Source organism: Ochotona princeps, chromosome 2 (assembly GCF_030435755.1).
Source record: "Ochotona princeps isolate mOchPri1 chromosome 2, mOchPri1.hap1, whole genome shotgun sequence".
Taxonomy (NCBI): domain Eukaryota; kingdom Metazoa; phylum Chordata; class Mammalia; order Lagomorpha; family Ochotonidae; genus Ochotona; species Ochotona princeps.
Window position 1 is genome coordinate 59744390 of NC_080833.1, and position 27878 is coordinate 59772267.

The 27878-nt window shown below is 36.3% G+C and overlaps 1 protein-coding gene across 1 annotated transcript in view; it reads right to left on the reverse strand.

The window, feature by feature from the left end:
* Positions 1 to 27878, reverse strand: part of NEGR1 (neuronal growth regulator 1) — an 856411-nt gene that overhangs the window by 488008 nt on the left and 340525 nt on the right. Inside the window, exon 2 of the mRNA XM_012930450.2 lies at positions 20663 to 20895. Coding sequence (XP_012785904.2) covers positions 20663 to 20895 — 233 coding nt within the window. The remainder of the gene's footprint in view (positions 1 to 20662; positions 20896 to 27878) is intronic.

Below are 27878 nucleotides of genomic sequence, written 5' to 3' on the forward strand. Positions count from 1 at the left end.
ACTGTTGACCAAAGGCAAATCATTTGAAATCACTAGGCATTTAAATACAGATTTCTCAATAATATTAATGAAGCTTAAAGATGGTCTGCTAAAATATTTGGCGAATTCCCTCTGGATCACTTCTGAGAATTTTGAAGCAATTAAATCCTTGCTGTGGTGCTCTGTTAGCTCAATTGAAAGGATAAAAAGTGCAAGTCTGTTTAGAGAGTTCTTTCACGAGATTGCTCCACACACTCATGTAGAGGAACACACTCATGTAGAGGAACATATCAGCTGGAGTTCATTTGAAATGGCTAATGGTCTTTATCTCATAAAATATTTCACAAATCAGGCAGCACACGACTGGGAAACAATGTTAACAATTTAGGAATGATCTAGAAAATTCAATTTATTATTTCTTCAGAGATGTATCATGGACTAAAATATAGGTTTTAATTTTCCTTGTGACTGGCATGTTGTTATTTTAATCTATCAGACCACTTTTAAACTCAAGAACATTTCTTATATCATGCTTTTTTATACTGATCTAGGAAAAGATAACAGTAGCTGACACTAGTAGTTAATTTTAAAACCTAAAGTGATATTTCATTCAAATATTCACAATTTAAAAGAGTAACATTTTGCTAGTTTAGCCAATTGAGCCATCTCCCCCTGGCTGATATCACATCAAGAAAATCATAACTCAGAGTATAAATTGCCAAGCAAGTGACCTCATTAGAAATGTGATTCAAAACAATTTTGGTAATTTGTGAGCATATATATACATTTGGATGCCATCAAACCTTACTAACAGACATACTGTTTTTGGTGTACAAATGAGTAAGCTGACTCTGATTGATTCTATAAATATATATTTGAAATTCTTTGCTGATGGTAACAGTAATAATCATGAGGGATTTATCCAGATAATTTGAGTTGCAAAACACATACTGTTTTCGTTTTACAACTCTGTCTAGCACTGTTGTCAACTGAATGTAATTAATTTGAAAGTAATATTCAGTTTATTTGGTAAAATCGTAAGCTTCTAAAATAGATTTAGTGTTGGTATCCAAGTCTTTTTTAGAACCACGGATTTTAACCAGAATATCATATCATACTTGAAAAAATATATACACACTAACCCTAACACTGTTCTGGAAAGACATATGTCATTTTATTTGGTTAACTTACAAAAATAATTCACTGGATAGAGAACTATCAAATATTGTACAGAAGAACCCTGAAGAAGATACCTTATAAATAATAGCATTTCTTCAGTATATTTGATTAAAGTGCACATATGTTAATTTTAGCAGTACTTACTTTGGTGTCAATACTAGGAACACTTTGTAAGACTTCTGTATTAGAAGATGCATTAAAATATTAAATATAGTGGAAAGAGCTCTAATCTGGAGACGAATAACATACATTCAGACTAGGCTTGCTTCTTTCCATCTCCTTGATCTTCAAGAAATTCAACTAACAGCACTCTAATGTTCTTATCTGAAAAACGGGGAAAGCTATCTATTCACTGGTCCTGAGGGAGTTTTAATGGAAAACACATTTAACTCTAGACAAAAATAAAGCCAAAGAATGTATTCTAACCCACATGAGAGCAAGGGCTGTCTTGGGAACAGTAGTATCAAAAGCATGTCAAGCCAAGAAATACAATATTGCTTCACCAAGATTGTGGATAGTGTCAGCAGAGTTGCAACTAGAATATTAGTCTCCTAAGCATATTTTATTTAATACAAAAATAATTCTTAAAGTGTACAGAATGTAGGTCAAGTAAGTCTAAAGAGTGATGAACTGAACAGTAACAAATTTAAAGTGAGCCAGAGATCTTTCTCTGTATCTTTTTTGTCCGTAAAAAAACAAACAACAACAACAAAACCCGTAATTCATTTTTTAAAAAGCCGCAGAAATCCACTTTTTAAAAGGATGTATTTGCATTTATTGGAAAGTCGGATATACAGAGAAGAGGAGAGAAAGGAAGATATTCCATCAGATGATTCACTCTCCAAGCAGCCACAACAGACGCATGGTTGGAGCTGAGCTGATCTGAAGCCAAGAGTCCGGAGCCTCTTCCGGGTCTCCCGGGCAGGTGCAGGGTCACAAGGCCTTGGGACATCCTCAACTGCTTTCCCAGACCACAATTAGGAAGCTGGATGGGAAGTAAGGCTGTCGGGATTGGAACAAGCACCCATATGGGATCCTTGTGTGTGCAAGGTGGGGACTTTAGCTGCTAGGCTCCAGCACTGGGCCCATTTTCTTAAACTCATATATTTAAAATACAACACCAACTTCACCAAGCCAAGATCAAGACATTAGCACATCTGCACTCTTTTTTGGAGGTTCTGGGAGAGAAATCACTTTCCTATCTTTCTAACTTTCAGAACATGGGCACAAGCATTGATTCATGGTCTCTCTTCAAATCAGTAATAGTATATCCCAAAGCTCAGATTATTCTTTCTTTCTTTGCCTTTTTAAAGAAACCTTGTTATTACATTGTGCCTACTTGGTATTAAGGTTAACTTCTCTATTTTAACTTCAACTTATGAGCAATTTAAAATCCATCAGAACCTGAATGCATCTTTGCCACATGAGAAAAAAAATATGCACGGGTTACAGGGACTCTTGAAGATCGTTATTCTGCTTACCATGGTATCCAGGATAAAAACTACTCTTAAAGAATCCTGTGCACATTCATTCCATGTACGTTTTAGAGGAGTAATGGGCTATTCACAGCTTTCAAACTTATTTGAATCCCTGTTATTTCAAATGATTTTTTTGAAGCTACTCTTCCAAATGAAACACTTCAAAACATTCATGCATTTTTCTATAATCCTTCCAATATATTTGAGAACAGAAGAATTTTTGAGTATTTATGGAAAAACATGTACAGAGACAAATGCACGTGTGTAAATGTGTTTATGTATATATTAACATGTAAGTGGACATATATGCAAATTTATGCATGCTTAATATTGTATAAACCTGATAATAACTCTGAATTTTGTTCTTTAAACTATCTTTTTTTTCTGATAGTTTTTTAGCATTAATTTTAATGGCTTCATATATGATTCAGTGCAGTTATCTAACGAAAAATTTTACCAGTTGGAGTAGGTTTAAAAATATACACTAAATACTAAATCATGTGCATTTAGTCTCATATAATCGCTAAAAGTATAATCAATCTTTTTTTGCAATACTTTGAGAAAGAAAAGGTGAGAAAATAAGGGTACATTATGTCATTTCCAATTTTTATTTTTGTTTGATATATTCCATTGTCATTCATATCTTTATTTTCTCAGGTCTAATTTGATTTTAAGGATGAGAAAATACATTGAAACGCAAATAAAATTTAGAGCAAATGATGTACCTTCACTAACTATTCACTTTTAATTATTCTTAGTTGTTCAGTACTTTCTAATCTTTAAAAACAGAGGAGTAGATGGTATATAAAGACAAAAAATCAGATGTCAGTACTGAAATACATTATTTTACTGTTATTAACACATGGTGCAAACTCCAGTAAGACAAAACATTTCCTTTGAAGAAAAGAGAATGGGGGAAGCTATAACAACTAAGTAAATCCCTTGGTGTATACAAGACAAACACTCTTTTCCCCAGCATGTCTCTAATCCCTCAGTGAAATAAGCTTCTTTGTATAGAGTTTATCACAATACCAGCATCCTCTCCCGTTAACATAACAATAGCTAAATTTAAAACAAAGACATTTGAATTTTGAGCAAGTTAAGAAGATTTTGAGATATTTATGGCCCTGGAGAACAAAGCTTATGGTCAATCTAGGATATAATTCTGAGATGCAAAGTATGGGCTGGAATTAACCCTTTTCGAGCAAATCCACACTATGCTCTATGTGTTGAGATATGGTCAAACAGCAGTGAAACTGGAATAAATTCATTGCTTTTCTTCAATGTCTGATTTATTTGAGTAAGTTTCACCACACACAGACTTCACCCACTTTTTCTTTCCTCTTTTTTTTCCTTCAATAATCAGAATTTAGGTGATTATTAAATTGGTGCCTGAGCTAACATATCCATCCTAGATTTTCTCCCACATTTAGGTTGTTGCTGTTGATGGATAAACTAACAATCTTTGTGCATCGTCTTAGGAGACCTTACAATCTAAAATATCCACGAGGACAAAAACAATGGAACCAAATCAACCAAAACAGAAGCAGAGATATACATTGTTCATCTGAGTTTTCAAAAATTAATTCAAATGTTGGAAATGCTTGAAAAATGAATCTATACAAGTACAGAATTCTTTTACATCAAGTATACAATTGTTCATAAAACTGCAGTGATTTCATATCTTTTATGACCATTAATTTTTGAGAACACAGAAAATCTGCTGATGACAGGATATAGGTTTGTGGAAAGAAAGTCAGATGTTCTTAATTCTTGATATTCTTTGGTTTTCCCTGCATTCACATGACTTAAAATTTTGTGCCTTCCCTCCCATTCACTTCCAGACATATTCTGTTTTGTGGTTTCTATAGAAATATAAATTTGTTGTTGTTTTTTTAACAACCTACACATTGTTCAAGAACTACAGTATGACCGTATGACTTTCCATGTAAAAAATATTATTTTCCATGATATGACTTTATAAGAATAGGGACTCTGTCCTCCACCTCTTATCCCTCTCCCCCTTCTGTGTGCCCACAGCATTTCCCTCCATACTCTAACAATAATATAAACCTTTGGCAAAAGTCACATGTTCAACATTCTGCTTCTTAAGTTTATCATGGCATTGTCAGTACAGGTAATGATAGAAAATTAAGTATCATACTGTTAAGGCATATTTAACAGTTTCATTGGGTGTCTGTTTTATTTGTGAGTGGAGATACATATTGCAGCATATCTTTACTTCCTGGTAAGTTAATCTCCACTATATAGTTCTTCTATGAGAATATATATGTGTGTGTGTGTGTGTGTGTGTATATGCATATATATATGCATATATATATACATGTTTGCATATTGATCTTGTATTTTGCATGAAGGTCGCCATATATCCGAGAGAACATATGACATTTGTCATTTTGGGATTGGCTTTATTTCACTAAGCATAATGGTTTCTAGTTGGTGGGAAAATTTTCTTGTAAATGGTAGAATGACATTCTTTTTTTACCAGTTATGTAGTATTCCACAAAGTAGATGCGCCACAGTTTCTTTATCTATTCCTCTTTTGACAGACATCTGAGTTGTTTTCATGTCTTTGCTAGTGTGGATTATGCTGCCATAAATATAAGGTTGCAGGTCACTTTCTTCTTTGCAGATTTTACTTCCATTGGATAGGTTCCCAAGAGTGGGATAGCTGGATCACATGGTAGATCAATTTTTAATTGCCTAGCACTCCTTGTCCTGACTTCAATAGTCGCTTCATTAGCTTAAATGCTTAGCAGCATCCTCAACAGCAGTTGTTCATTTGTCGATTTCTGAATGTACGCCAGTCTCACTGGAGTTAGCGGAACCTCAAATTGGTTTTTATGTGCAGTTCCTACCTAACTCTAGGAGGTGAATCGAACCACAGCATGACAGGCCTGGCTAATTTTTTAATCCAATGATACAACAGTGAGCTGCGCATGCACTAAGCTGAGTGAGAAGTCACTACTGGCTCAATACCTTGTACTCATTCCACCAGAAAATTAATGCTAACTTAGTATCCCACAGGTTCTATGCAAAATAGGTCTGGATTTCTCTTGGACATAGCTGACAGCAAGTTCCAGGAAGAAGAAAAGGGAAAAAAACCCATGTGGTGCTCTTGACAGCATTGTGATGTAGTTTAAAGTCACAGCTGGTTTCTCACTAATCCCATGACTGATGGAACCAGGAGTGGGAGAAAGACTGAGTAGACAATGGTGTGGCCACAGCACAGGATCACAAGGGGTAAAGGGTGGCGACCTGAGAGACCTGGCTGCAGAGGCCATGGCAGAGTCACAGCATGGGAGCCCAGGACTGAAACTCATTGGAAGACCTAGTACGAGTAATTTAAACAGAGAACCAGGCACTGAACAGTATCAGTAAACTTGATCTGTAAACCTATCAGACACCATCTAGAAACTGGCCCCAAAGAGAAGACTCCATCAATCTGAGTTGCAATGGCCAAGGCAAAAGAAGAGTCACAGTCATCATGAATGAGATTATTGACATCCTTGCCACAAATGAGCAAAAGACTATTTCAATCTCAGAATTGACTGAGGAAGACATTGAGAAACTTCTAGATAAAGATTTTAAAAAGTTATAAAGTTCCTTAAAAACAATGATAATCACATACAAGGAATTTAAGGAATACATTACACATAGAAGAGCAATACTGAAACAAAACCAAACTGAATTTTTAAAAATGAATGCAACACAGCAAATTAAAAACTCATTGGAAAGACTTACCAATAAAGAGAGAAGAAATAGTTTCAGAGCTGTAAGAATCCACCTACAAAAATCCTGAAACAGTCAGAAAACTGAAAGAGCAACACAATAAAGCTAGAAATTCATACAAGAATTAAGTGATGCAATTTAAACGTCAAATGTAAGGATTACAGGTGTTCCTGAAGACGTAGAAAGAGAAGCTGTGTTGTAAGGTATATTCAATGAGAATATACCTCCCGATAGGTGGCAAATATTGAAAACTACCACAATCAGTGTCATCATCCTCTTTGCCTATTTCTCTTCTGGTCTTTCTTATGTTGTAATACAAACAACAACCAAGGAAGCATTTATCTCACATTTTCAGTAGGTTCCACATATATACTCACGCTGCTATTATTTTTATGACAAATACACAGTCTATTGTTATGGTTTTAGTTGGGTGGATTTATTTGTTCTAGTATGTTATTTTGGCTAATAGTAATGACTGCTATTTTATACATAAAAGTCATTTTGGTTGCCATAAAATCTACTCCTTTAGTAGATGCACTTTTTAAAAACAGTTTGTTCTACAATTTTTCATTACAAAAGTTAGTACCTTTACAGTGGAATCTATTAAAAATTGTTTTGGTTATCATGGTAGAGTACAGTTGAACTAAAATAAAAAGGTTATCAAGAATCTCATTAATTCTAATAAATGAAGTGACTGAGCAAGATATTATCACAGATTCAACATGAAGCCTTTGGCATTACAAAGTGGAAAAATGTCTTGGCATGGACAATTTTCTATATTTTACTGTCTTTTATAAAATAAAAAGTAGTAGGAAGTTAGTGAAACAGGCAGTTAATAATTATAACATTGTTCCTTGATACATTTACTAAGCAAAAGAATACAGTGGCACAAAGAGGTGAAATTGAAGAGTTGCAAAGTAGCAGTGATCTTTTCATTTGGTTATAAACATATGCACACATCTCATAAACGGTGCTTATTACAAATGATAATAATAGTTCCATTTACTGGGAACTAACTTCGTCTCCATTGTTTAACTCATCCAAATGTATTTCTTTAGATAATCCTAGGAGACTTCATTGTCCACCAAATCTCACAGGGACAAATCATCATAATCTTGAGTTAACAAGATTCCAAAATGGAAGAGTCAAGGCCCATATTCAGGTCATATTTCTCTAACATTTTCACCCTTTAAACTGTGTAAGTTATGTAACGGCCCCATAATTCCAAAGAATCCAATCTACTCTCAAAAGATAGTTTCATTAACTGATTCACTTCAACAATGACAGCATAAATTAATCCATGAATGAAATGTCTGTTAATAATTATAAATGAATGTAATAGCTATCCACGTGTAATTTACCTTTTATCTGGAACGACATATACATAAGCCAAAAATAATGAATATGATGGAAGGGTGAAAAAGATCAAAACAGACTCAGAGAATATATGAATAACTACTTAGAATGAAGAACCCATGTTGTCTCTGAAAAGAAAAAAAGCACTGAGGTGTGAATCATCAAGTTCTTTAAGGATAAGAAAATGCACCAAAAAAAAGAGAACAGAAGAATTAATCATTGCAGTAGGAGAAGCAGGCAGAAGGTTGCAGGGGAAGTTGATTTCGATTCTTCACATTGTACTAATCATTTATCAAAAAGTCTGTTTTAAGGGAAAAAAAGGTTGACTTCAATTAATTATGCATTTACACTTTTAAAAGTTTATGACAAAATTAAGGGATATGTATTTTGGTACAAAATTTTTGAAATTCATGTATATATTTAATGGTATATATTTTCTATCAGTGTTCTTCAAGTATTTACAAATTTATGGTAGAGATAATTTTTACTGTTCCCAAAGCAATTATAAAAGTCTTAGGGATGTATATTCTAATTATCTTAATTTAGTCATTATTTTATTGAAGCATGACATTCAGCCCAGAAAACACATAATTACCATGTCAAAAATAATGTTGAATATATAGTATGTGTTAATGATCTTTTAAGCCCTTATAATTATTTATTTTATACAAATGTAGTATGAGATTGAAAGAATAATGTGTCTTATTAGAAAAAAGTTTATAGTAATTAATAAATGGGATAAATTTCTAGATAAAATGAAGTTTTTAATATATTCTTCATAAAGCACTAAAAATGTAAAGAATGCATGTGGAATACTCAGGTAAAAAAACCAATATCAAAACCTGATGACATTTCAGTTCCGAATCATAAACATTCTTACTTTTCATTAGAGACTTCTCAATAATAGATTTAGACATTCATTCAACCACATGCAAAGTTCTCATTTTGGGTTCAAAGTGAGGGGCTGATGTGTCTATGCATAATTTAAAAAAAACAGGATATTTGATTGAAAAGAGAAGTCTGGAATAAAGTAAAAAGCAAAAATTAGGATAGAATTTCCTTCTTATTGTTTAATATGTATATGTATGTCATCCCATCTCCATTTTTTTTTCATGCTTTTTGCTTTATCTAAGAAGCAGAGAGACTGAAGCCACATTAGATTCAATACACTGTTCTGCGCTTGGTATTTATGGTTACTCATAAATATTGTTTTATAGTGATGATATAGAGCATTAAGCACTGCAGTGGGACAAAGAGGGAGCTGAAAATTATGAAGCATATTCTATCAAACTGGTATATTTAGTTAACTTTGAACTGTAATATAGTACTTTAACAATAAGTGTAACAAATAACCTCTACTCTTTCAGAAAATGGTGAATTAGAAGTCTGACCCATTCATTTATCTCAAAGGAACAAAACAAAAGATAATTTTGCCTCTGAAATATATAGCTCTTCATATTTGATTAAATTCATATTTTAAGCCTGAACTGTATACCAAGTAGTCCCTGTGAACTGAAAGGTTCCAAAGAGACTCATACATTCCTTCTCTTTGATCTTGATAAAGTCACATCAATTTTTCAACCACATGCAAATGCAAAAAGTAAGTCATCATATTTAGAAGCAGCCAAGCTGAATAGCTAACCACACTTCAGAAAGCACAGATTGAGTTAGGCTGGCTTTAAGAAAGACCTCACTGCTATGCACTGGGAAGTTAAAAGAAACACATCTTACTGTCAAAGACAAGTGGGTTGTGTGAACTGAGAGCTCAAAAGCTTCGCAGTAATCCAGACCACATGCCAAGTCTCAGAAAGTGGGACAGTGTCTCCTTCAGAGATGGTGAAAAGAAAAACAACACTCCAAGGTGTGCAGAGCTGACAACACTTCATGAGGGATGGATGTGCCCTGGAATGCTTTCTGCTTTCAAATGGTTGTTCAAATGTTCTGCAAGGCATATTCATTAGGAAAATAAATACCTTTGAGGGCAATATTTTATTTGTTCAGAGCATATGTGACAGTAAGTATTTCTAGGAATGTTCAGCGGGTCAGAAGCTTCAAAGGTAAATTTATGTTTCTTTGAAAAAATATACATAGCTGTTCTGTTAAAAATGTTCATTTTAAAAGACAGTATGTTACACTAAACCTAAAAAATTCAAGTATTCTGAACTTTTTTTAAAGTTTTCTCCTTTGTTGTTATCCTTGGTCACCCAAACCCCAATTCACTAATATATTCAAAGTTTGATTCACTCCACTTCATTCCATTGTGTGCTCAGAATAGATTTTATAACAGACCAAGTTTGAAGGTCAAGTTCATCAATTAAACCTACAGTTATGAAATATCTATTAAGCCAGGACAACTGACTCTCGTGTGACTTAATCCATACAAAAATTTCCAAATGAAATGATTTGAGAAAAAAGGCAACATGTAAGATTCCATATATATATCTATACACACACACACACTTCTACAGCATCAACATGCTATCAAACCATTCAAATTTGAGCTAACATAAAAGTTTTGTAACTGAATTTTCTTTCTCAAGTTCTTAAACTATAAATTTGTGTAATCTAAATAAAAAAGCATTACAATGCTTCCATCTCAAACTGGTTCTAAAAGATATAGATTGAATCGGCTCTATATCCCGGTTTGTTGTAATACAAAATATATGAAGGGAACAGTTTCACAGTAAATGCTTGACCATGCATCATTACTGTGGAAATCTATCAGTTAAAAAACAGTGTCTTGGGCCCGGCGGCTTGGCCTAGTGGCTAAAGTCCTCACCTTGAACGCCCCGGGGATCCCATATGGGCGCCAGTTCTAATCCCGGCAGCTCCACTTCCCATCCAGCTCCCTGCTTGTGGCCTGGGAAAGCAGTCAAGGATGGCCCAATGCATTGGGACACTGCACCAGCGTGGGAGACCCGGAATAGGTTCCAGGTTCCTGGCTTCAGATCGGTGCGCACCAGCCCGTTGTGGCTCACTTGGGGAGTGAATCATTGGACGGAAGATCTTCCTCTCTGTCTTTCCTCCTCTCTGTATATCTGACTCTGTAATAAAAATAAATCTTTAAAAAAACAAAAACAAAAACAAAAACAAAAAACAGTGTCTTTTGCCAATAAGCCTTTGACAGATGTTATGAAGTTCTGTATCGGTCGACCTTCTTTTTGTCTTAATGTAAAAGCTGTAAACCTATTCTTGATTAATAGATTTGAGAACCTATGGGATTTATAGCCACTTTCCCCATGGAGAGAGTGTCAGAAACAGTAAATTTTGCATATATGATCAAGGAATTTTCAGAGGAAGAATCTCCCAGTTGAAAGTTACATCTCAATGCTTTGGCCAGTGCTATAGATAACTTATGGGGTGTGCTCGCTTCGGCAGCACATATACTAAAATAACTTCTGGGGTGAAACTGTTTTCCAATAAATAAGCTACAGTAAAAAAAAAAATAGATGCTGCATCATCTGTGGAACCCTATGTCAGAATTTGAGTAAAGCTGTTATTTATAATCTGAAATCTATTTTGACAGTGTTGTTATTCTGTCATAAATTTTTGTATTGGTAACACTATGTTTCCTCCATTCCCTACCGATCATATGGTAGAGTTAGAGCAACATGGTTAAGGTTTCTATATGATGAAATTCATATGTACTGTTTCCGCTAGCTGCTTTGTAATCTGGGACGTTCCCAGTCATCACTCCCCAGGGTTCCCTGCTTAAGCTCTCTGCAGCTGTTTACCTCAGCAATGAATGGCTCCAGTCAGCAGTCTAGCCCTGCAATTATAGCCTTCTACAGCTGCTCCCCCAAAAGTCCCATTGCTTCTCATATGCTCAAATGATCTCCTACAGCATCTTCATCTCTTAGGAACTGCACATTTAAGCATCCCTTTGTCAGCACTGTTTCTAAAGGATATCTCTGATCAAATTGTTCCTTCAGTCTGAAGAGCTTCCCACCCACTTGTAACCCCAATCCTCATTTCACTTTACAGAAAAAGACTATGGGGTGTCATACTTCTAATAGCTTCTTCTGTACTTACTGAGACTTGAGGCTCCTTCTTCAACTATTAATGAGGTAATTAGTATATTATGAGTTTTGTGAGAATCATTTATATGTATAATATATACTGTGAGTTTCTTGAAGAGAAAAACTGACTTAATTACTAACCTTTGGCTATCAACCTCTACAAATATGCAAAGATAAAGGCTCATATAATATACCTAGATTGCATTCAAGTTAGTGTTCAAACTCAGCTGACTGGAGAAGAATCCCAGATTACTACACACTGCTTTCCACACACGGTACAGGTGCAGCTGTAAAATTGAGGCTCAGAAGCTAGTTGGACAATTCATAGCCCCCAGAGAAAATACACAGACAGAACTAAGCAATCTCTTTGTAGGTTATTTTTCTTACAGTTTCAGTTGAAAGGAAAGAAAAAGTCTGCTGTTTCTAATCATGCTATCGTATGCTTTTTAGTTCAAGTATTCAAGAAGAATGCAACTGGAATGTTAATGATAATTACATCCAAAAACCTAATAAAGAGATGCCCAAGGCTCAGATAAATGACAATGTTTAATAATTATGCATAATCTTCACTTTTCTCCTTAAGTTATCTTACTTTGCAATAATTAGTTTAGTAAATCTGAGATCCCAACATGTCTATTAATTTTAAAATTTATAGGTAAACTTACTTTTATGCTCAACAATTTTATTCTCACAGAATGTAAAGTTGTTATTGTTTTACAATATAACTAAATAGAGGACGAAGTTGAGAAACACACTTTTGGAGGACATATGCAATTAGGAAATACTTGAAATTTTAGGGATTATATATATATATTTTCTAAACATATATATATATATATATATATATATATATATATATATATATAAATGACTCATAAAAAGGGGTCAAAAACACCAATTGTTTACAAATGTGATTCAACATCCAGAAGTCAAAGCAGGTGCCAGAGATACAACACAGCGATTGGTTAACAAGAAGCCACTGAAACTTCTACCAGGAGATGCCATTGTCAGAGACCAGAGATCAAGGTGTGTCATTAACAGCTGGATTCCTTGGTGTGAGCTTCATAGTATGAGCTGTGCCAGTAGCAGAATGGGTTCTCCAATAAACACTGGTGCCAATAATGATGAAGCACTTCAGTAGATACTGCTTTGGCAATAAAAAAGGGGAAAGAGACCCCATAACCAACCTCTTTCTTATCAGGATCTCTCATTGGTTGAATCCCACCAGAAACCAGAAAACTCAATAGGTTGGAGATACATCCATTGTACTGATTTAGAGCACAGCAAGAGAGGAACAAAGAATAGCTTTGAGATCAAATAGGCAAATGGACGCATATATCAATTCTTTAAAGAACTGTTTTCCACAATATATTTTTAATATTTTATCACTGTTATTATATCCCATAATTCTGATTTGTAGGTAGAAGAATTCCTCCCACGACCCCCCTTTCTACATCTTATTCTCTCATGCATCATTATTTGTTTTCAAAAATGCAGAATTATGCCCATTAATGTGGGCATACGTGCACATTTTATGCAGAATTGCTACAAGGAAAGGGTAACTAATTTTGCAGAATCAATATGAATTAACTATATTGCTTGAATTTTTAAATAAAAGTCATTTAGAATTAATTAGAACAGTATTAGTTATACCTCATTTTAAAAAAAGAACAAGAAAAGGTAAATATTGGTATATTAATAGCTCTTTGGTATAAGAAAAAAACAAATGTTTACCGAATGGTTATTAGGGGAATTTAGTCACTCTGAGAAATTCCTTGTGTGTTTAATATTTTGTTTACTTTTTCTACAAACTAGAGACTAGAAATTACTTTTTATTTCACACATAACAATAATGAGCTTAAAGAGGGGGATATGCACTAACTTCATAACACTTCATGAATATCACAGCTGTGTATCACTTGAAGGCAAATTGGGCCCCATGCGATATTAAACTTGCAACTCAAGTCTTAACTGATTTTAAACAAAAACATTTTCCTAAATTAATATTGAATGAAAAGACAAATTCAAAAGAAGTTCTCTTTGATAATGGGAAGGGTTTTACTCCTAAGCAATTTTGCTCATTGATTCTTTCTTTACATATTAGTGCTCAGAGAACATGCCAAATCCTGTCGTAATCACTGAGTGTAGAGTTAACACAGGTAATTTCCACACTTCCACAGAATTGATCACAACCTGCCATGCAATGGAGAATTCAAGACTGCATTCTCTACTTGATCAGTACTCAACTTGATGCGGATTTTCCACATCAAAGCATTACAATTCAAAAGGGCTATTGTTGGGCCCGGCCTGATTTTCTAGCGGCTAAGGTCCTCATGTTGCACACATCAGGATCCCATATGGATGCTGGTTCTATTCTCACAGGCCCTGCTTCCCATCCAGTCCCCCCACTGGCCTGGGAAAGCAGTTGAGGACAGCCCAAAGCCTTGGGACCCTGTGTTCGCATAGGAGACCAGGAAGAGACTCCTGGCTCCCGGCTTTCGATTGGCTCAGCTCCAGCTGTTGCAGCCACTTGGGAAGTGAATCAACTGATGGAAGATCTTTGTCTCTGTCTCTCCTCTACTCTGTGTGTCTGACTTTCCAATAAAAATAAATAAATCTTTAAAAAAAGGGCTACTGTTATCTGACACACTAAGGTCCAGATTGCTTTTAAGTCTCTTACATTGTATAGAATATTCCCTTACTTCTAAACACACACACACACACACACACACACACAAGAATTATGTAACCCAATTATCATTAGTACTAAGGTTGAAAAACTGGTTTTATATGAACATTAGTTTATCTTTAACTTTTAGTGTGTGTGCATATAGGGACATATTTCTCTCTTATTTTTCATGATAAAAAATTGCTATGTATTTAGCTTAAATCAATACAAACATACTTTGTACTTCATATGGGACAAAAGTACGACATGGATTTCACTTAGCTATAACTGATGTATTTGTAAGGCTAAGCTCTCTTTTCCAAATTAGGACACAGTCCTTTTCCTTACATTTCCAGCTTTTAGAGATCACCTGTATTCTTTGGCTGTTGGTCCTTTTCTTCTATTTTTTAAATAAGCAATATTTAACCCTCCTTTTTAAGTATTTTTCACTCTTTTCTTCATTAATATAAATAACAGAATCTATGGATTCCACAGACACAGTCGCAAGATGATAATCACATTTCCTTGCACACCTGCTTCTCAACATTTGTCCCTCCTTCCCTTCCTTATGTTTAACAGCTACAAATTATAATTTTAATCCACTCTATATTTACAGGCTTAATTTACCACTAATCATAATATTCAATGTGTAAAATATAAAACGATCACAACCTCACATTTCCACTGCATTATAAACATGGTCAAAACAGCGCTTCTTTCATTGCTTGAGTCCTTAGACTCACTTCTTTTGCTTCACTCTTGCAATTTTTAAAAGGTACTCAGTGATTTCCTTGGCTCCACCTGAATAATCTAACATAATACCCCTAAAAGATTAGGTTACACATTAGATCTAACATATTCACTAGTCCTGCAGGCTAGGAGTTAATCATTCTGTTTACCCCCAAAAAAGAACATTTATGTAAATATTAGTGAAGATATTAGCACTAGCAGATATTCTATTAAAGTGGGACAGCACAAATCTCACTGAATTAAGCACAAATTTGGATGACTCTTAAATGTGGACTACTTTTAAATAAAACTGTTCTAAGCACAGGTGACAACATCACCCATATCTTGCCCCTTTTTCACAACTTAGTTTTGAAATCCTATGCTTGGTCAAGCCTCAAAATCTCTTAAAAATGTACATATCAGCCATTTGCTCAAATCAAAACATGAAATAATAAATAATGTACTTGAGAGAAATTTTTAAAGGCATAAGTTTTGACCTTTGTAAGGGTTAATCTCTTACTTGATCTTGGCATTAGAAGCCATTGTCTATAATATTTTGTGGGGGAATCTGTTTCATAAGAAGCATGGCTTTTGAGAAAACAACATTTCTGGGAGGAAGAGTATTTGTTTTGTAAAATGTTGTTATGCAAAATGTCTTTCGAACGACAACCTGAAATTATTATTCTGTAGTTATGGAAATATGAGGATTAGCTGAGGATAAGGGTGCTATGACCTGGAATGAAAATAAGCAACACAAGTCATGAATGCTTAGCTAATCCTTCTAATTTTAACTTTTCTTGTTATGTTAGCATCCCTGGTGTTTTGGCCTAAAGATAGCAATAGCATCAATACATTAAAGCACAGCTTAGGCAAAAACATTGGCACTAAGCCCAGGGGGAAGACTAAGTTCATGTGTGCATGTAGCCCACAAAACTCTGCCAAGTCTTTAACATTTGTCAGTTCTTTCCCTAGATATCTGGGAGGCAAATAGTATTAAAACCCAATTTTCACCCTCAAAAGAGTTCACTCGGGTTCCTATCTAGAGTTACTGCAGACATTTAGGTGGTTCATAATCCAAGAGAATCTGTAATATGTTAAACTGGTGAATACTTTCCAGAGACAGGGACTACAGATCTCAGATTTTCGGAAGGAATCATTACTACTCAGTATTGAAGAACCAAAAGACTAAGACCAAAACTGATTAGCAAGGCTGAGAGAGTTGCAGCTTAGTGCAGGTATATAGTGCATGTATCATGTGCTTTCTGTTTCTGTTGTTAGATCACTAGCAAGAGATGCATAACGGCTGATGTGAAGTAGAATGAGAGCAGTATTTTGAATTTGAATTCCCCTATGTATATAACATGTTGAACCTTTTTTTTTTTTTTTACCATTGTGTCTTTCTTCCTTTTTGTGCCTTTGAAAGAAAGCATGTATGTGTTCTGGGATTATCACTTTGGCAGTCAGGCCCATCTGGAACACAGTGCTGTGTCCTTCTCTTTGAGTGTACCCTTTGTCAATCAAGGTTTTAACATTTATAGAAGGCATATTAACATTACATTAAGACATGTTGGTGTTTCAAGAATATGGATTTATAGTTGTACCACTTAGGGTAATTGCTCTCCAGATACTCATCAAAAGTAGAATTTTAAAGTATTTTCACCTGAATTTCTATTCATTGCTCCTTTGAGAGAAATATTTATGGAGGTTATCTTCAGAAAGGATAAGTGCTAAAATCTGTTCATGTATTAAGGCAATATTTAAAATGTTCTCTCACAAGCTGAAAATGTGTGGAATTTATTTTACCATATTTAATTTTTCCTTCCCTATGATCCAAACTATACTAAGAAAGGACAGTATAAAAGAAAACCTTATGAAGTTCTGTGTCATATATTGTTCCTACTGAAATGGTCCAAACATCAGAGTCTTTTAGTAATGTTTTTCTATCTAGGCAACAATATCAAGGCACTGGGAAAAATTAGCTTTTAAGCATATAGATCATGTAGTATGTAACATGTAAAACTGAGTATAAGTATCTGTCCCTCCGAATGAATTCTTACGAATGACAGACCACATTTCTTTTTTTTGACAAACCAATTAAAGTACATAGAAATTGTAATGCAAATTTCTACTTTAATCTCACCTCTGACTATAATCTTATTTATTTTTCATCTTATTTCTCATATTCATTTTGGCATACTGAGTACTTATTTTTAAGATACTTTTAAATCCCTTTCATGATGTAAATAACAAATGATGTTTGAATGTGTTGTCTTTCCATTTTATAAAGCCTTTCTCAAAACAATGATTAAGCTTGAAACACTAGTCTAACATTGTCACACTTTGGGATCTTTGGGAATTAGGCTCTAATCTAGATGAAATTTAGTGTTCAGAATATTAGTGACAAAATTCCTTGGATTCACCATCTAGGGAAGAAATAAGAAGGAGATAGAAGTGAATAGAACAAAAATTTGGCCTCAATATAATCTGGAAAATGGCCTTAGCTGCTTCCAAAAGAAAATACAGAGCAAAAATGGCTGATGAGCGTTATCCTACATTATGCTCTGACTCTTCAAGTCAGGGCTTGACCTTGGGCAGGATGGCTTTCTATATTGGAAGCCATCCACCAAATGGCTAACAACTGAATGCTCACTGCTCACTACATGTATCAGAACTATTCCAAATATTCTAGGTATGGCAGATACCCTGAGGAAATTAATGCCCTTGTGTGGGGGTCATGCAGTTGGGGCAGATGGCATGGGATGTGATGAGCACGGCTCCTCGATTTACCAAGGCTAAGTGGAGTTTCTGGCCACGTGGCAAGGCCCGGCAGAATGTCTCCAATCACCTCATTGCTGCTTCACCCCATTGTAAGGACACTCAATTACCTCTGTCATTCAATTTGCTGGAATTCTCCTGAGGGTGTTGTTTTTCTGCAAATGTGAAATTATTTCTGTAACCGGTTTAATATTGGAGACTGATTTTATCAATCATGTTATGGTAAAAGGGACTTTAGCAACTTAAGGCAATGAGACACAGCTAAAAGCATACCGTAGCACAATTGAGCCTGTATTATTCCCAAATGTCTTGTTGTGTGCCCACTTTTGACCTGGAACTTACTCTAAGATGTGTGAGGTTCTCCATAAGAAATGGCTTGATGAAATCATAGAACAGAAGGCAATCATAGAAGTACAAAGAGTTCATTTACCATGCAGCCTCGCACTGTTACAACACATGAAATGACGCATTTGGTTTGTCACCATGGAAATCAGAAAGTAGATGGGCATCTTCTCAAGGGAGGCAAATGTGAACTCCAAGAGAAAAATGGTTTAAAACTTCTACCAAATATCTGGTATTTACGTTTAGCGAAAAAAAGTTTGAAAATGACCCACATATCAACCAACATCTGGTAACTTTGTTCATTAATACAGTAAAATTATTAGCTTTTAATTTGATCAATGAATATATATTCAACAAATCAGAGATTTCTTGAACAGAAATTAGTACTGAAAAAAGTACAGTAAGTGCATTAATTCTTAACTTCAGGAGCTCATCATCCTAACATTGCTAGCAATGAGGATTATAAAGCACCTAACAGCCTTGGGAGTGGCACAGGGAGTTTGGTTTGAAAAAAAAAATAGAGGAAGTTGGGTGTAGTTCATTTGATGTAGCAAATACACTGATATGAAATGTTGTTAGCTGGAAATCTGGGCATGGTAGCAGATTGTAACAAATATCTTATAATCATGCCATATGCTAGCAAAGGAAGAATTGAGTGTGTGGCATAGGAAAATAATGTACTACTTTACAAGTTTCGCTTTGTACATTAAAGTTATTCTGCAATACTTTTAAATAAATTTAAATAGAAATCGTACAAAAAATAAATCTGCCCTATAGGCTTCTATAAACCTACCTTGATTAAAAAATACAACTCTAACATGGAATACCAGAGAAGGAATAAAAGTAAGGAAGATACATTTAGTAGTCAGAAATAGGAGAGATCTTTCTGAAGTTCGCAGGTTATTTTTAAAATTTCATCTTCTACAAACTTTTGAAATCCAAATGCATGTCATTTAAACCAACAAATTTAAAAGTACAAATCTATCCAATGTGATTCAAACATTATAATTCAAGCACACCTTTTCTCATCGAATAAAAATCTTTGTAATCTTTGAGTTAGAAATGAAAATAAAAAAGCATATAATTGAACAAGCAGTATATCATAAAAGAAAGCATGTTTTTGTTGCATAATCATCTCATGTTAGTTTTCCACTTTTGAAAAACTCCTGCCCTTAGGAGTCCATGATTAATGTTTGCAGGAAGATGTAGTTTTACAAAAACGTTATTGTATTCTCACTTGCTAGTTTCAAATAATGAACATCATCAGTCTGAAAGAATCTATAATAAGAAAAACTACTAAGGAAATTAATTGACTTATTGTTCAATTTGTACTTTCCTCCTTAAAGTTAATTGTTTAATTAAAACTTTAACTTTATCACACAATGAAACTATTTATTCATAATTGAAGTTATGTTTGAATTCAGATTTACCTTTATATAAAGAAATACAGTTTAATTAAGATGTAGATTCACATCTTTTTCAGACTTATTCCATATACCTAAATTTTTAGTCTTGCTTTATTGAAAGGGAAAAGTTGAAGATAGTACCACTAACTTGCTCACACACCTTTCCTGTTGAAAATGTAAAACTGATGCAATGATATCACATTATTCCAGCATGTTTTACTAATCTTACTTAGAAACACTGAAATGTCTCTGTAAGCTCCATACAATACAGAAAGTCCAAACTACCAGCAAAAGATTAATCTAAAAAGCACAATGAAGTGATGCCAAGAAACAAAAATATACATTTTCCATTCTCCTGGCGTCAAATTTGCTTTTCTTAAAAGTACTTGCTGTGTTTAAATATGGAAGAGAAACAAAGTTATGATGGTATTGTTTGCATTTGGAGATTGTAAGTTAGCTGACATAATTTATGATATCCTGAAAATAAACCAAGTACAAAATGTGTACATATGTACATATTTTTTAAATTACTTATATTTCAATAAAGAAATTCTAGAAGGCTACTGCTACCTTTCATTTTCATGTGAATTAAAGTGACAGAACTTGTTCTGTAGTGGTGTGATGGCAGTCTTGCAGACCTGCTTTTTAGCAATCAGCATCTACATTTCAAACAGGTCTAATATTTTATATATCAACCCTGGGTTTTAAAGACTTATTGAAGGGGGTAATTCAAAATATATGAAATGATTCCTAGGTAAAAATCACATTGTGATATTAATGGATTTACCTTGATCTTTATTAAGTAGGATTTGTGTCTACAAAGGTTACTACACCAAATGGCATGTAGCAACATAAAGCACTGAAGGGAATGGCAATTTGTCAATCAACATTGTTAGTTGCTTCATAGTCATTTTATGAGGAAATATTTGATATTTCTAAGTATAGATCTTCACGTAACAAAATTCTAGAAATGCTTACCTTGCACAGTTAGATGCACCTGCATTGTTCTCGGCGTGTGTTGAGTCTGCACAGAACACGTGTATGGGCCATCATCTGTCACATCTACGTTCTGTATCTGGAGGCTGTAGTCCCTCTTATTCAATGTTGAAATTGAAACTCGCGGATCCACTGACCACTTATCACCTCCCGCAAAAATAATACTTGACCGGTTCAGCCAGGCACCCTTTGAAGCTCCATCTTCCAAATAACACCTGCAAATTTCCAGAGACAGAACACTATTAATCAAAATGAAAATGAGACACAACATTATCTTTATTCTGAGTGCTATCCCATATGCTGAAAAACAGCACAGAACCAAATCCAAACATCAGACAAACTCGGGAGACAAAACATACTGACACATCTTCCTCTCCCGATGCAAATGTGAAACAATACCTGAATACAGTTTTTTTTTAAATGTGTGTGTGCTTCACTTCAAGGCCAGTCAAAAGCCTTTTACTTTGGTTTCAATTACAATAAATTAAAAAATTTAAATTAGCACAAATAATTGTTCTATGTTAAAGTATAATTTTATTTCACATTATACCAGCAACGTTTTATGGGTTAGGATGACTCAGTCCAGTTCAATTCTGAAGGTGAAGTTACAGACTCAGAAAGCATAACACCACTCAGTGTTGATCTTCAAAATATTTGCAAAATTGTAAACCTGAACACAGAAATTACAAGCTGCATTTTGTTGACTAAGCTATATGTAATTTTTACTGATTGCTGTTGTAAACAAGGTGAAGCTTACATAATAATTTTTTAGTAATATTTTGCTGTCTTTTTAATAATCTGATCTAGAGAAGCAGTGGCCTATCCAATGAACATTCACATGGCACCCAGTTACAGATTTGAAAATGTACTTCACTGCTAAGATTTTTAGCCTGGTAATGAAGATGGTTGAGCACACCAATTATTGCCATTCGGAAAGGAGTATTTTGTTTAAATTATATATAAGATAACATGTGCAGAGGAGGATTTCTTGACGCAAAAATGTGTGTAGGAAATGCCTGAAAAAGTAGGTGACAAGCTGATGACAAGGTATTTTTAACACAGACTTGGCATGACAGCACTACCAGGTAAAGCTGAGAGACATAGGCAATTCCAATGTGTACAAAACAGCATGGTAGAAAGCAGAGAAAACATGAGAGATGAAATTAGCTAGATAAACTAGAGCCCGTGAATTGTAGCAAGTCTGATGATGACCAGGTTTTCAGCCAAATTCAATGTCATAATCTAAGTAACAATTCAAAACCATAGCTTCGTGTTCAACGGAAATCAGGCACATCAAGAATTAGAATAGAAGGCTGTAGCCATATGCCAGTGATTTTGCTGAAGTCTGGAATTCTGTGTTTCATCCTGAAAACGTTACAAATTAAATGTTGTTTTTCTTAAGTGAGTACAAAGTGCAGCTACTGAACGAAAACATACACACACAAAAAGAGTTTGACAGCCTTTCCACAGAGCACCTTGGGGAATTGAACAGGCTGAGACTGCTACAGAATTGCAAGCTGAAGGCATCAGAGCAGGTTGCTGCCAACTGCATGATCCTCATCAGTGGGTGAAAAAGTTACAAGCAAGATACACTGCAGCTTCATTTGCTGTCAAATTCATCATCTACAGAATCCAAACTACCAGTAATCTAAAAGGTTATTGTTAACTGAAAAAGCCTTACTTTATGTTTTTAGTAAGGAGCATAAGATGTCTTTAACGATATAATTAAATAACTATAGGATATCATCATTCTTTATAACATGAAGAATGGATAGAACATACATCCCATTTCACCAAATTACAACGGCTATCGTTCAGGGAAGGTTTCCTAAAATACCACTATTGGAAAGTGGAACTATGATATTGCAATATGCCACCTAGTGTCTGAATTTCCTGGGTACTTGTTCGTTTTCTTGCATTTCTGAACTTCACATGTTGGTCCACTGGGTGCATCTGACAAGGCAACAGGGTGTGGATTTCTATGTCCTTCATCACTGGTACATGTATGAGGATGTTTGGGTTAAGTGACTTGTCAAAAGTCCAACTGTTGGTTGATGGTGAAGTTGAATTCATAATTATCTTTTCTTTCCACTTTTCATATCCTTTCCAGTGTAATGGAGATCAAAGACTTTTAAAATAAGTTGGAAAACAGGAAAATGATTAGAATGTTGCAGAAATTACTGCAAGTAATTTCTTATTTACTGAATGTGACCAAGTGTTTAACCTGTCCTATTCTAAAGGAAGCAGAAAATCAATTACTAATGGATATTTTACCATGAAAGTTTGATCGAGAGCATTCTACCATACATTTCCCTTTTCCTAGAGGCAGCAGCATTTTTAAATTGGTTTTAATATTATTGGGAAAACCACAAGGACTAACTACCAGCCTTAACACAAGTCCTATCCCTCCACTCACTCCAGTGTAGAATTTAAATGCTTTGCTTTGAAAAGAAAGGAAAAAAGGAATGAAAGCAGACTTTGATAATTACATTTCATAACTGTCACTGATTTTAACCCCAATTTTTTCAGGATGCATATTGGGATGACTCCTGAATGAGATTCTGATAAATATGTTTTGTTTTTAATTGCTTTCTTTCATTCATGTAAAGTTATTGTCAAACTAATTCTGAGACAGGATCTAAATTATTCAAACTACCACATATGAAATTTTTAAAATAGTGAATAGTAATATTTTATATGCTTTTCTAGTATAAAATCATATGATAATTATATGGATAGTGTATATAGGTTTAGGGTCAAATATAAGATGACTATGTAAAATACAAGAAACAGTCTAAAGTCCCCAGGCGTAAATATGTGTGTGTATGTGTGCTTGTGTAGGTTTGAATTTTTATCATGATAAATACTCATTGAGAACAGGTATTATTCCTGTCTCCCTAATTCCTTTTTTCTTCACCTTTACCTTATTTTTTCCCTCGGATATGTTGCTTGATGTACACATGCCACTCTAAAAATTTCTAGTGATGAAAGATGTGCAGGATATGTGTATTGGGATGTGTTAGAGGAGATGAGGAGCGTGATAACAATTTATTTCTGTACTCTTCAGGCATCCAAAGCTCTTTTTATTGATATAAGAATTCTGGTGTGCAAAATTATAAATCCTCTAGAATCCTTGCCCTCACAGAATATGTTAGCATATATTTTAAAGCATATTCATATCTATGTGTATACATACACCTGTGTGTATATATTTTTTTTACAAAAATATATGTGAATTTCTGGAATGAGTGAACAAAGGGGATAATTAAGATACTTTGGGTAAATTAATAATATGGTAAAATATGTTAGAATTACCTTCGTGCTAACTGGGAAAACCAAGTCACAATCACATAATTAGCAGTAACACACTCTTAATGTAACTACACATGGCCTAAATCAAAGCTGGTAAAGCATGTAGAGGAGATGCTAAGTAATTCAAGTCAATAGTTAAGGAACTGAGCTTCAAATTGAGCACAGTAAAGGCACAAGCAAGAATCAAATTTGGATAGCAAACTGAACTAATCATTTATATATGCCACCATTTGCAAAGAACAGAAACTGTACCTTTTAGTGCCTATACCTCAAGAACTCATACAAACCACCAATCTTATTTTTCGCTATGTATTTTGTTAAAGACTTCACATTTGGCATCCATTTAATTATTACATAACCTATGATCTAGATACAACTAAAACATCATATTTTTAAAATGTATTGAAAGGTTTTCTAATGAATACTTGGATCTCACTCTTAGCTGCAGAGACACATCTTACTGTGTTTTTCTAGAAAAAGGTATAGGCCATTGCCTAGGTTGTCTTGCACCTAGGCAAGCATTATCCTGCTAGGTCTGATTAATGCCAAATATTGTTAACTATATCAATGTGTAGCACAGTTGCCTATTCTTTTTTTCCTAAGAAAGATAACTGGGAACCCACACCTCAGTATGCATGGGTCTTGGCCAGGCAGGTAAGACCACAGGGTAGCATGACACATCACCAGAGGACTGGGCATGGGGATCTGCACACTCATGGGCATGGAGGACTATGAATCGCTCAAGGAAAGGGGAATGTTGGGAAGGAGGACTGCTGAGGGAAATTATGACAGGTGAGAAGTGACTTCTGGGAGACTTCCATTGACCATACTACTACACCTGCAGGTAAATGAGGGGACTGAGGCTGGGTGGTTTGGCAGAGGGAAAATGGAGCACCTTCAGGGTGAAACCAATAAATCTACCCACCTACCAGAACACGCAAAACTCATGACTGGGGGTGGGGAGCTACCTGGCAGGCCACAAGACCCACAAGCACACACAAAGGCCAAGATTGGGGAGGAGACTGTGCTGGGATATGTCTAACACCCATTGGCATGCCTGAGATCTGGGTTTAGGTGTGGGTCTGGTGGGCAGACTTGGCGAACTCCTCTGGTGGACTATAGCTCTAACTGGTGAGCATGTGAGTCAGCTGGGTGTTGATCAGGCTAGGCTGGGCTGCTTCACTTGTTGGAACATGTATGGGTTGGCTATAGCTTTGCACATTGAGCAGGGATATGTCAAACTATAGCACATTAGCACGTGCAAGAGTCAGCATAGGGTGCAGGCCATGCTGGGCTAGGCCAGGCTATCATATCTACTTGTTTGCATGAAAGCCAGGGATGCAGTAGGCTAGGCAGGGCTAGGTTGCAGCACCCACCAGCAAAAGTTGGGAATAGGAGGGGGCCAGGTCAGGCCAGGCCAGGCTACAGTATCTGATGGCAAAGGACAAGCAGAGCGATTGGCTATGTTAGACAGGGTAAGACTAAACACTGGCATTTGCAAGATCTATGGCTGGGAGCAGGCCTTGTCAGAAAGTTAAGGGAATGCCCTAGCTAGGCTGTGGTTCCCACTAATGAGCACAAGAGCTGGAATGGGGGCAAGGAACTGGCTCAACATGGCTGCAGTATCCCTTGACATGGGTGTGGCCTGGTCTGGAGTATGCCAGACTGGACTAGGCTCCAGAACCCACTGGTACTCATGAGAACCAGGATAGGTATAGGAGAAGCTAGGTTAGGTCTCTGCAACTGCTGAACCACGCGAAAGCTGGATTTGGGGGTGGGCCAGGCATGACTGGGCTATAGCACTCAATGATAAAAGCTGGATTGGGTGTGGGCTAATCAGGCAAGGTGACTGTACCTGCCAGGACAGGAGGCAGGCCAAATCAGGCTAGGCCAAGAACCTAATAGTGTGCACAAGATCTTCAACTGGGAGGTGCCCTGATATTGGAGCTTAGGGAACTCCTCTGTCAGGATAGAGTCCCTGCAAGTGAGTACAAAAACCAAAGATGGGAACAGCCCAGACCAGGTCAGGTTACAGTATCCACCTGCATACCTGTGTGTCAGGACTGGGAAGAGGCCAGGCTGGGCCAGGCTGGGTCAGGTCATAACACCAACAGGCAGATGTCAGAACTGGGACAGAGTACAGGACAGGCTGGGGTGGGCCACAACAGCAGCCAGTTCATATTCGGGATAGGACTGGGGGCAGTTCAGCCTGGGTTGGGCTGCAGCATCCACCAGCATGAGCTGGGACTGGGCAGACCAGACAAGGCAGTCTGCAGTACCTGACAGTGAATTCTGAGATTTTGCGGACCATGCCAGACTAGGCCACAGTACCCCCCACCACACATAAAACCTAGGAGAGTGGGAGTGTTATGGGGTGTGAGCGAGATCACACCAGACATGTCTAAGGTTTTATTAAGGAGTCTTTATTAATCAAGCTTGGTGATAACAGAACCAATCTAAAATAACTAAAATAATTAAATAACTAAAATAGCAGATCACAAACCAATCAAAGCAATATACAGGGACCATGCTAACAGAGCATACTAAAAATAACAGATCACAAATCCAATCAAAGCAATATACAGGGACCATGCTCAGGAGCTTACCTGCCCTGGATCAGCCAAGAGTCAAGGTGCCAGAGTAACAGAAACAGCTGACCATAAAGAGAGTGAGTCCCCGCTTCACAGGCCTTTTTAAGAGGCTTGTGAGGGGAGTGGTTACACAACAATGCAATACCATCCCCTCTCAGGTGACAGATGAGCAACAGGTGGGCAGCAGCGAATTCCTAAGTGTTGTGAGTTAAGGAGTTAATTGGCGCTCATTGGGATGGGCAGGAACAGGAACTGGGTTTGTAGCTAAAAAGACTAATTGGACTCATCTGCACCCAAAATCCTGGCTAAATTAAGATGTGGGGGGAAGAGTATGCAAGGAGAGGTGAAGGGGCAATCGCTGGCTGCACTCCGTAACAGGAGGAGTGGCAAGTTTGGTAGGGGACAGAAAGTACCCCTTTGCCTCACCACTGTTGCCACTGATGAGCATGAGATCTGGGAATGAGCGCAAACTAGGCTAGGCAGGGCTAAAAAACCCTCTGGCTTGCATGTAAGCTGAATTAGGGGGAAAGCAAGGCTGGGCTAACAACAGTATCTACTTGAGCATGCGTGAACTAGAGTTACGTGTAGGATGGTTGAACTTTGATGAAGCAATAGCTAGCAAGTGCTGGGACTGAGCAAGTCCTATCAAGCTAGAATGCAGAATCACCTGGAAAGTGCAAGACTTGGGGCTGGCAGTGGGCCTAATAGGGAACTTATGGTACAACTCTGATAGGCTGCAGCTTCCATGAGTGAGCATTGGAACCAGGGGTGGGGGTGGGCCTGGTTGGATAGGCATTGGCACCCATCAGCATGAGTGGGAGCTGGATAGAGGGGTTGATCAGGTTGAGCTAGACTCTAACACTATTTGATGCTTATGAGAGCTCAATAGGATGCAGGAGAGACTGGACAAGTCTGCTGCACATACTGACATGTTCAGGGTCCAAGGCTGGGGGTGGGCCTTGCGGGGTTTGCTGAGGGATCACTCCAACTAGGCTGCAGCTCCTGTTGGTGTGCATAAGTGTTGTGGGCTGAGGAGTTGATTTACATTCCTTTAGCTGAACACTCAGGAATCAAGCCTATGGCAGTAGTATCTGGCTTTTGCAGACTCATTGGCGTCCTATTGTCCTGTTAATGGGCTTGGAGGGAATGAGGATATAATATGGTAATAAAGAAGCTTAGGGGCAGACGGCTCCCAGCACTTCTAACACCATCACGGTCTCCGTGTGTCAGTGCTTTTTGCTCGGACATTCGCCATGCCTACTATGCCGGCTCAGCTAGCCGCGACACATAAGTAC